The sequence below is a fragment of the Hemiscyllium ocellatum genome, chromosome 18 (genome assembly GCF_020745735.1).
Source record: "Hemiscyllium ocellatum isolate sHemOce1 chromosome 18, sHemOce1.pat.X.cur, whole genome shotgun sequence".
Classification (NCBI taxonomy): Eukaryota; Metazoa; Chordata; class Chondrichthyes; order Orectolobiformes; family Hemiscylliidae; genus Hemiscyllium; species Hemiscyllium ocellatum.
In genome coordinates this window covers 13,433,727-13,444,548 of record NC_083418.1, presented here as the reverse complement: position 1 = coordinate 13,444,548, position 10,822 = coordinate 13,433,727, and the positions used below count along the sequence as shown (strand labels likewise).

At 39.2% G+C, this 10,822-nt stretch overlaps 1 protein-coding gene across 1 annotated transcript in view; it reads right to left on the bottom strand.

Annotated features, from left to right (window-relative positions):
- Positions 1-2,339: 2,339 nt before the first annotated feature.
- Positions 2,340-10,822, bottom strand: part of LOC132824527 (mucin-2-like) — a 185,368-nt gene continuing 176,885 nt past the window's right edge. The window contains exons 35-36 of the mRNA XM_060839163.1: positions 4,886-5,006; positions 2,340-2,769 (exon numbers count right to left, since the gene is read on the bottom strand). Of these exons, the coding sequence (XP_060695146.1) occupies positions 2,340-2,769; positions 4,886-5,006 (551 nt within the window). The remainder of the gene's footprint in view (positions 2,770-4,885; positions 5,007-10,822) is intronic.

Genomic DNA, 10,822 nt, shown 5'->3' with positions numbered 1-10,822 from the left:
TTCACCTCCTTCGCATCAGCTTCTATCCTCAAAGCCTGGCCAAGACAATAGTTGTTCAGGTCATTAGCCTTCTAACATACTTTCCAGCTACAGCAAATTATTCATCATTCACAGACATGATGAGAATGATCACAGGCACACCATAAAATAAGGACTCGATGTTCTCCCTGAGAAGGGAAATTCAGTTGGCTTTTTCAGAAGCTATGTCAGTCCACCCTGTTAATGGGGAGGAATGCAGCAAATAAAATTTGCAGTATTACTCTCTGATCTTGCCATTGGTGTACAAATGCACCAAATGTTCAACTTAGCTTATGCCCCTTGGAAATAAGCACGATCCATTTAGCCTACATTGCCTACTGATCTCTGGACTCTAAACACACCACATTGTGGCTGATGACCCCTTCCTGCCATTTCCATCATGAAAGGTCAGAAGGCTTCAACAAAAACCACGAAGAACAATACTGCCCACTTTAATATAGTGTCATTTGTATAATCATATATACAGTTGTTTACTTATTTACAAAATCATTAATACATGTGATGAAAATCTGAGACTCCCGTACAAATCCCAGTTGTCACATGCCATCAGTCAGAGAATTGCCCATTTATTCGTTTGCACATTAATTACCATCAGGTTCTCCCTGATACCATTCTGTCGGTTTTCTGCTAGTAATTCATTGTATCTCAGTTTATCAAATGCATTCACGAAATCCATAGAGACAGTATCCAAAGATGCTTTTCTTATTCCCCTTCTTAGTGACTTCAAGAGTGAACTGTGAAAGTTATACTTGTCATCAGGACAAGTCATAACTAAACTCATGCTGATATTGTCATTTCTTCTATTACACAGATTGTCTATTCCTAATGATATTTTTCAGTTACGTCCTTAACATTACTAGCATAATACCTAGATCTAGAGGAAAATTATGATTAACGTAGCTGTAATTTCCAGGTGTATTTCTGTTTAGATGAAGCACAAATATAAAGATCTTTGTTTTTCAATCTTTTTTCTCCTATTAACCAAGACTGTATCCAGACAAATGATAATAAGAACTACATTTTGGAAGTACAGTATAGGCCAACTAACATATTGAGGACAGGTGAAGAAGTATTCAGATAGTTCATAAATGTCTTGCTTTCAGAAACAAATAACTTCCTGTATTAATATTTCCTTGTGAAAACTTTGTTTTGTTCAATCAAGCATGTGATGAAAATATAAAGCAAATGAATTGGTTCAAACTGTCTCAGATTCAAAAAAAGAATTACTGTGAAGAGAAATGCATGTGGCTATTGACAGAGCATGCGAAAGATTGGCAGCTAATGTAAAGGGGAATCCAAGAAAATCATCTGTGTAATATAAAAATCAAAAGGGCAGTATAGGGTGGGGTTCTGCTCTAGGGATCATGAATAGGATCTAAGCATGGAGACAAAGGACATAGCTGAGATCCTAAATTAATACTTCACACAAATTTTACCAAGGGAGAAAGTTGCATAAGTAATTGTGAAAGAGGGGCAGCTGAGAAAGTATCGGCCAAAAACTGAGGCACTAGAGCGGCTAGCAATATTGATTACTGACCAGGGTTGGATGGAATGCTGAGGGAAGTAAGGATGGAAATTATAGAGGTTTTTTTAAGAAATGAAGAGTAATGCCAGAAGACTGAGGAATTGCAAATACTATGTTTGTTCCTAAAAGAGTGTGAGGATAAATTAATGAAAATGCAAGGAACAACAGTAGTTGGAGATTTTAGAAATGATGTAATCTCAGCCAGTGTGTAGAATCGATAGTGGCGTTAAAGTGTGTGTGTTTCATTTAGGAAATGGTAATTCATCTAACCAGGTTGATTTTAAATGCTGAAATATGAAGAATTGGAATTAGCTGAGTTGCTCTTCCAGAGAAATAGCGTGGGATGGATACAAGCCAGATGGTCTTTCTCGGTGTTGTAAATGACCTATACTTCAGAAGCCAGTATGCTGAGAAACATTCTTAATAACAAGTTCCCATATACATTGTAATTTAGTGAGCTACAAAAGGTGCAGTCCAAATCACAAGCATTGAAGTCTGCTTATGACAGTGAAAAGACCTGGTCCAAAAACCAAAAGCAACAACATGATAAATAGGTGTATATTTATTTGTTAGAATTATTGGGCAATACGTATTTGTTCTGCATGTAGTAAGAATATTTAGGATAATAAATAGACATTTTTTGAGAATAATCTTATTTAATTAGAAACTAACATGAATAAAAAGAAAGTGAACAGTTAATAAACATCAGCATTGTGAATTTTGGAACTAAGAAGCAAACAGAATGAATTTTAGTCACTAAAATATTTGATTTGTTTTATGTGAGCTTTATACGCTTCTGAGCATTTGCTCGTCTCCCATGCCTTGGCTTTCTTTCCTTAGGTCGATTTTCTTGTAGATCATTTTCTAAGCTTCTTTCCCTTTTATGTTTGTTGGCTTCATTGACTTCATTAAAACTTAAGAAGTCTGTCTCTTTTTGTAAATTGATCAAGCTGAGCTTGTCTCCAGACTCATTGATTCTGTCTGGACTGCGTTTCACTCGAAATACTTCGTGGATTGTGCTGTTAGAAAGTGAGCTGGTTGGTTCCTCACAGTTATTTTCCACGCAGTGACATGAATCCACATAGACATATGAGTATTGAACAGTACTTCCATCAGGGCATATTAAAGTAATCTCCCTCTTGTGGGTCTTCATCTCTTGACAACAGTTACATTTGTGTTCCATTGAGTTTACTTCTGAAGAATACCTATTATTAGACATAATTTAAGATATTTAAAACATGAGAAAACATGCACTTCTTGCCAAGCATTTCATATAGCTATAGTATTGACATTCAGCCAATAAAGTGGAAAATTTTGCCAGATATGTTCTGCATGCAAAGACAAATCAAATCCAGTCATTTACCATTTTGCCCTCAATCATCAGCAAGTTGACAGAAGGTGTCATGAATGGTATTGTCAAGTACTCAACAATAAACTGCTCACTGCTGCTCAATTTGGTTTCTGTCAGAACCACTTGGCTCTTGATCTCTTTACTGCCTTGGTCTCAACATGGGCAGAATAGCTGAATTCTAGAGCTGATTTGAGAGTGGCTGCCCTTGACATCAAGGCCGGATTTAACTGGCATCCAAGGGCTTCAATAAAATTAAAATGAATGTGAATAGCGGGCAAAATTCTCCATTAGTTAGAGTAATTCCTAATGCAAAGGAAGAAGGTTATGATTGTTGAATGTCAATCATCTCAGCTTCAGAACATCTCTGAAGGAGTTCCTCAGGGTAGTATCCTTGACCCGACAATTTTTAGCTGTTCACTTATGACCTTCCACCATAAGATCAGAAAGGGGGTGTTTGCTATAAGTGCACAATTTTAAGACCTCTTTGAAGCTCCTCAGATCCCGAGACAATCTATTCTGCATTCAGTAAGACCTGGACAAGTTTAGAGTTGGACTGAGGAGTGGCAAGTATCTTTGCTGACAAGTGCCAAGCAACAAAAGTAATTAAATACAGAGAATCTAACCATCTTTCCCTGGTCTTCAACAGCATTACAATTCTGAGTGTTCCACTATCAACATCCTGGAATTACTCACTGACCAGGAACTGAATGGTCAAACATGTAAATAATGGGCTCAGTTTTACATGCCTCAGTTTTACAGTTGTCCCTGCCAATTAAGAGATCCTCAGCAACAGAAGATATTCCTCTTCTGGCCAGAGGAAATTCTCTTCTGTTGGCACATCACAAGGACAGGAGAACACATTTGTACTAGATTGGGACCAACAGGAAGTATTCTGCATTAGTTCAATCCCAGGAGATGAGATTGGTCTCCTTGATTCCAAACCATACATGGCTTGACAAGACGTATATTGTGAAAGTAGGAGAAAAGGCCAGGGGAAGAGAGAAATATGGAGGTCATTACAACTTAGAAGGACCTGCTGATGGTGTTTCAAGGGAAGCCTTCCACTGCCCACTACCAGCCCACACCCACCAGATGGTTGGACTAGGCTTTTCCCAGCTGGCAGTTAAGTCTCATTGGTGAAATAGCGATGCCTTTAGTGGAAATTAATTGCTCACTTAAGGGTCTCATTGAACTACTAGTGGCTGGGCTGCCCACAATCCACTAGCCACTTATAAAAAGTGATAGAGACAAGCATGTGCAAATTAAAAGTAGACAGATTACTGGCTGCATTTTATGGGCACACCCACCAAACCTTCTAAGGCTTTTATAACTGTTGATAGGAGTACAAGAGCAGGTCAAGAGCTAGAAATTCTACAGCCAATAACTCATCTACTGACTCCTTCAGTGCCTGTTCACCACATACGAGGCACAAAGTATGAGGGCAATGGAATAGTTTCCACTTATCTGGATGAATGCAACTGAAAAATCACTTCTGCAGCAGTCTATCCACCACCACAAACAGCCACTGCCTCCATCCTGGAAGACACTGACAGCACTGTTTACCAACTTCAAGATGCTCTGCAACAATTTTCCTTGGCTGTTTGACAGCACCTTTCAAACCGAAAATCTCCACCATCTTAAAGAACAAGTGTGTCAGCCACATGGGATCCCCATAATTTGCAACTTCCCCTCTAAGCCACACACCATTATGACTTGGAACTATATCAATGTTCCTCCAATGCCAGCGTTAAAATTCTGGAACTTTTACTGTACCATCACATGGATGTACTTGTATGACATGGACTACAACGGTTCAAAATGGTGGTTCACCACCGATGCCTCAGTGGATATAAGACATGAGCAATAAATGGATTACCAATGATGCTCAGTTGCTATGAACAAAACAAAATGAGACTAATATGTTGTAATTTAAGTAAGATCTTTTGAGGTAAGTAAGAATTGTTACTCACATAGAGTAAGTACCACACATCCCTTCACATTCTGCAATTTCTATTTTGTCTGATGATTGGCATCCATCATGGGTTATCTGGATCATTTTTTTTATTCGCTTACAACTCTGTTTTTCTTGACCTAGATTATAATTATAAACATGAGTGTTTAGAAACAAAGAATATGATTTAAAAACGATATGAGCACAACAACAGTCATTATAACTCTTGGATTTGAAGCCTAAAAAGGATCATGGGAATTATAATTAAAGATACAGACATAGTATTTTATTTTCCCAAAACTAGAGGAGAGTATCTCACTTATGATATTTGTCACTTTATATTTAAAATGTTACTAAATAACTATTTTCACCAATTAAATTGAACTCTTTACTAAAGTGCAAGCAAAATACTACAGCCTTAAAAACTTGAAATAAAAAGCAAGAAATGTTTAAAATATTCAGCAGATCTGGCAGCATTTGAGAGAAAATCAAAAGCCCTGATAATTAGATGCCCAGATGATTGTTGAAGCAGCATGGATTGGAGTCTGCTTTGAGAGCCTGCGATCCAGATGACACTGATTCTGTGGGAACTGACCAGGAAATTGAAGATCCCAGTGGGATTCTCCTGCTTCTGGAACCTTCCGAAAGAATCAAAGTCAGAGAACTTGATGAGTTCTCATTCGGTTACACTCATAATTATCCAGGAAAGGTTAGTGAATTAAAAATCTAGACCAACTCCTCGGTAAAGCTTAAACTTATATCCAACTCACCATTCACTGCCCTGAACCACCCTCCCAACTATCTTGCCACCAGTTAGAACTCATGGGCTCTGCTCCAACTTGCTGCCAAGCACAATAATGCTTTTTCCCTTCCAGTCTTGAAACACATGTGTGCTCTGCTGGACCTGACACAATCATCTATATGCCATGCCTGATACCTGGCATCCCTCCTGGACCTGACACCACTTCTGTCCTCTCCCTCGTCCCTTATCTGACAACCCCTCCCACTGACCTAAACCAACTCTAAACATTTCATCAATTACTTGGCACTCTATTTAAATGTTAGCCCCACCTGGCACCCTATCCTCCTGGCATCTTACCTACATTCTTAATAAACTTTATTTTAAATAGAGAAAGACTGTAAATGGCTTCAGCATGGAGGCATTAGGGAGTCCTTGTGCATAAATCACTAAAAGTTAGCATCCCAGTTCATTGGCTAATAAAGAAGATGGAATGTTGGTTTCTATTTGAAAAGGAATGGAGTATAAATATAGGAAGGTCTTATTAAAACTATCAAGTCAGAGCTGGAGTATACAGTAAAGATTTCCTCTTATCTAAGGAAAGATGTACTGGCATTGGAGACAGTCCAATAAAAGTTCACTGACTGATTCTGGCAACAAAGCTTTCTTCTAGTGATACCCTGATGTTAAGTTATGAGGAGAAATCATACGAATTAGGCCTTTTTATGATGGAATTTAGAATTTTTAAGGGTGATGTGATTCAAGTCTAAAAGATGTTAACAGGTAAAGAGAAGGTAGATAATGGTAAATTATTTCCACTGGTTGGTGATTCTAGAATTAGGGAGCTTAGTCTGAGAATCAAGGCTAGACCATTCAAGAGAGATTTTAAAAAACACTTCTACTCCCAAAGTGTGGTCAAGGTTTGGAATTCTCTTCCATAAATTGAAAATGATGCTGAATCAGTTGTTAATTTAAGTCTGAGATAGATAAATATTTGTTATGCAAAGGTATAATGAGATATGGACCAAAGGCAGGTGTCTGGAGTCAGGCCACAAATCAGTCACGATCTCATTGAATTGCAGAACAGGCTCAAAGAGCTGAATGGTCTCTTCCTGTTTCTATGTTGCTATGCACATAGGACTCTACTTACCAGTTACTCAGGTCCCTACCCACTGGATGTCCTACCCTTTCCCCAGCTGACATCCTACCCTCTCAGCATCCTAACGTCACAGTTATCTTGTATACTTACCCTTTGACAGCAGCTGTCAAAGTTGCTGCTAGGCCCTTTAACTTTCAAAATATGGCAGCTGACTGCTGTGAAAAGGGGGTGTAATCTGCCTTTCTTAAATAGGTCTAAGCTATGAAAGAACTGTCAGAATAGAAGTTTGGTTCGCATTTCTGAGTGAAATCTCCTCTCAGAAATGAAAAGGCCCCTTCTTTCAAAAGAAAGCAGGGTTGGACTACGTGGAAAAACCTTAAATAAAAACAAAATACTGTGGATGCCGGAAATCTGTGACAAACACAGAGAATGCAGGAGAAACTCATCAGGTCTAGCAATATCTGTGAAGAGAAACAGAGTTAATATTTTGAATCTATTATGACTCTCCTTTAAAAGTCTGTTAAATCTATTTCTCTGTCCATGGATGCAGCCATACCTGCTAAATTTCTCCAGAATTCTGTCCTTTTTTCCTTGGAAAATTGGGCTCATTACAATTAATCCCCTCAGCTTATTTTGTGAAGGGGTTTGACATCAATTAGGTAAGCCTTTATAAAACCCCCATGATTTTAAAGCAGTCTGTTATTCCTGGAATGTTAATGTAAGTTTGTTTATACTGGGGGAGTTTATGACTATAGAGAGAGAAAATATTAAGTAATTCTTTTAGCAGAAAATGGGATGACCAAGATTTTGTTGATTTAGATTAAAAGCTTTTGGACAGTTCGAAGAATACTTGATTGGGATCAGAAGCAAGTATAGTCTCTCTGAGAAAGGAGATTATTCAGTAGGTAATCCTAGTATAAGGGTATGGTTTGTGAAGCTTCTACACTAGGGGTATTTAGTTGAAATTATACAGACTATTAAATCAATGAGTAAGTCTAATGTGAATGGCTAAGGGATTAGAACTGAAAAGAAGCAGTTAAGTCAAACCTATAGATTTGATTGGAAAGGAATTTGACTAGACTTTTGTGTAGCTGTATTGTGATGTTGTTGGGGATAGATGAAATTTTGCATTGTAAATTTTCAAAACACATGACAAAGTGCGGTGTATTTACATAAAGTTGATTTACTTTTACGTAGAGTTCATTTCTGTTGTCCAATAAACTTCTATTTTATTATTAAATCTAAATCTGGGTGGTTTTGAAGGAGAACTTGCAGGTGGTGATGTTTCCCTGCATTTGATTCTTTTATCCTTCTAAGAATAGAGCTGTGAATTTAGAGACACTGTTGAAGGACTCATGATGATGAAGTTGGATTTGTTTGCCGAACTGATGTGTTTTCCTGCAAATATTTCATTGCCTTGCTATGTAACATCATCAGTGCATCTTTGATAAGGTTTGCCCTTCCTGGTATTTAGATGTCTCTGTTTGTTGGTATTTCCAGTTCTGTATCTGGGTGGTTTGTATATGGAGTCCAGCTCAATGTGTCAATTGATTGAGTTACGGTTGGAGTGCCAGGCTTCAAGGAATTTTCTGGCATGTCTGTATTTTGACTGTGCTATGATGGTTACATCGTCCCAGTTGAATTTGTGTCCTCCGTTGTCTGTGTGGTTGGAAATAAGAGAGTGCTGTTTGTGACTGGTGGGGGCAAGCTGATATTCGTACACTCGCATGCCCAGTTTCGTCCTGTTTGTCTTATGTCTTTCACAGTCTTGGCAGGGTATCTTGGAGATAACATTCATCTTGTTGGATGTGGGCGTCAGGTCTTTAACCTCTATGAGGAACTGGTGGAAGGTTTTTGGGCCACTAAAATTCCCATGGGTCTGAGTAGTCAGATAGTTATCTCTGATCTATCTTTGATGTGTGGTATGGTCACTATCGTGTCTGATCATGTCATGTTTTCTTCTTTGGGTTTGTCCTCTCATTTCCAACCACACAGACAATCAAGAACACAAATTCAACTGGGACGATGTAACCATCCTAGCACAAGCAAAACAGAAACAGCCAGAGAGTTCCTTGAAGCCTGGCACTCCAAATGGAACTCAATCAATCGACACACTGAACTGGACCCTGTGTACAAACCACTCAGATACACAACTGGAAGTACCAACAAACAGAGCCAGCTAAATACCAGACCTGATCAAAAAGGCACTGATGATGTTACCAAGCGAAGCAATGAAATATTTGCAGAAAAAACACACTGGCTCGATGAATGAATCCATGACTACATCCACAACCTGAACTACAAATCTTCTCAAGGACACATGATGAGTTAATACCGAGCAGTTTGTAGATGATACACATTGCTGCCACTTTGTGTCAGTGGTGAAGTAAGTGAATCTTAAAAGGTGGGGAAATGGGTGGCCAGTCAGGTGTTTTGCTTTGTCTTGGATGGTATCAAACTTTTTGAATGTTGTAGGAGCTGCACTTATCCAGGTAAGTGAGGAGAATTCAATCAATCAACAAATCCAAGATGCTGTGAACCATCTTCACTTACAAAGAGGCCTGACTGCACAAAATAGTTCAAACTGACTATTCTTGCTGTGAAACTGGAATTACCCAAGATAACTTTCCAGACAGGATGCTTAGAGTCACATCATAGAGATATACAGCACAAAAACAGACCCTTCGGTCCAACTCTTCCACGTCAACAAGATATCCTAAATAAATCTAATCCTAGTTGCCAGCATTTGGCTCATATTGCTCTAACCCCTTCCTATTTATATACCCCTCCAGATGCCTTTTAAATGTCATAATTGTACCACCTCCACCACTTCCTCTGGCACCTCATTCTGTACATGCACCACCTTCTGCATGGAAAGGTTGCCCCTTACATCCCTTTTCAATCTTTCCCCCTCACCTTAAACCTATACCCTGTGACTTTGTACTCCCCACCCCTGTTTTACCCCATTTGTCCTATTCATGCCCCTCATGATTTTATAAACCTCTATAAGGTCACCCCTCAGCCTCCGATGCTCCAGGGAAAGTAGCCCCAATATATTCAGCTTCTGCTGATATCTCATACCATCCAGCCCTGGCAAAATTCTTTTAAACCTTTTCTGAACTTTTCAAGTTTCACAACATCCTTCCTAGCAGGGAGACTAGAATTGCATGCAGTATTTCAATAGTGGCCTAACCAATGACCTGTATAGCCGCAACATGACCTCCCAATTCCTATATTCAATGCATTGACCTTAAAGACACACATACCAATTCCTTCTTCACTACCCACCACCTGCACCTCCACCTTCAAGGAACTGTGAACCTGCACTCTAAGGTCTCTTTGTTCAGCAACACTCCCCAGGACCTTACCACAAAGTGTTCATGTCCTGTTCTAATTTACCTTTCCAAAATGAAGCACTTCACATTTATCTAAAGTAAACTCTCTCTGCCACTCTTCGGCCCATTGACCCATCTGATCAAGATCCCATTGTACTCCGAGGTAACATAGAACATAGAAAAGTAAGCACAGAACAGGCCCTTTGGCCACGATGTTGTGCCTAGGTTTAATCCTAATGTAAAATATAATAAGTTAACCTATGCACCCCTCAATTCACTGCTGTCCATGTGCCTGTCCAGCAGTCGCTTAAGTGTCCCCAATAACTCTGCTTCCACCACTACCGCTGGCAACGCATTCCATGCATTCACAACTCTCTGCATAAAGAACCTACCTCTGACGTCTCCTCTAAATTTTTCCCCTAATATCTTACAACTATGACCCCTCATACTCGTCTGTCCTGCCCTGGGGAAGAGTCTCTGGCTATTGATTCTATCTATTCCTCTCATTATCTTGTATACCTCGATCAGGTCTCTCCTCTTACTCCTTCTCTCCAGAGAGAGATGTCCGAGCTTTTTAACCTTTCTTCATAAGGAAAGCCCTCTAGTCCAGGCAGCATCCTGGTAAACCTTCTTTGCACCCTCTCCAAAGCCTCTGTATCTTTCCTATAGTAGGTCGACCAGAACTGGACACAATATTTTAAGTGTGGTCTCACCAGGGACTTGTAGAGCTGTAGCAAAACTTTGTGGCGCTTAAACTCGATCCCCCTATTAATGAAAGCCAAA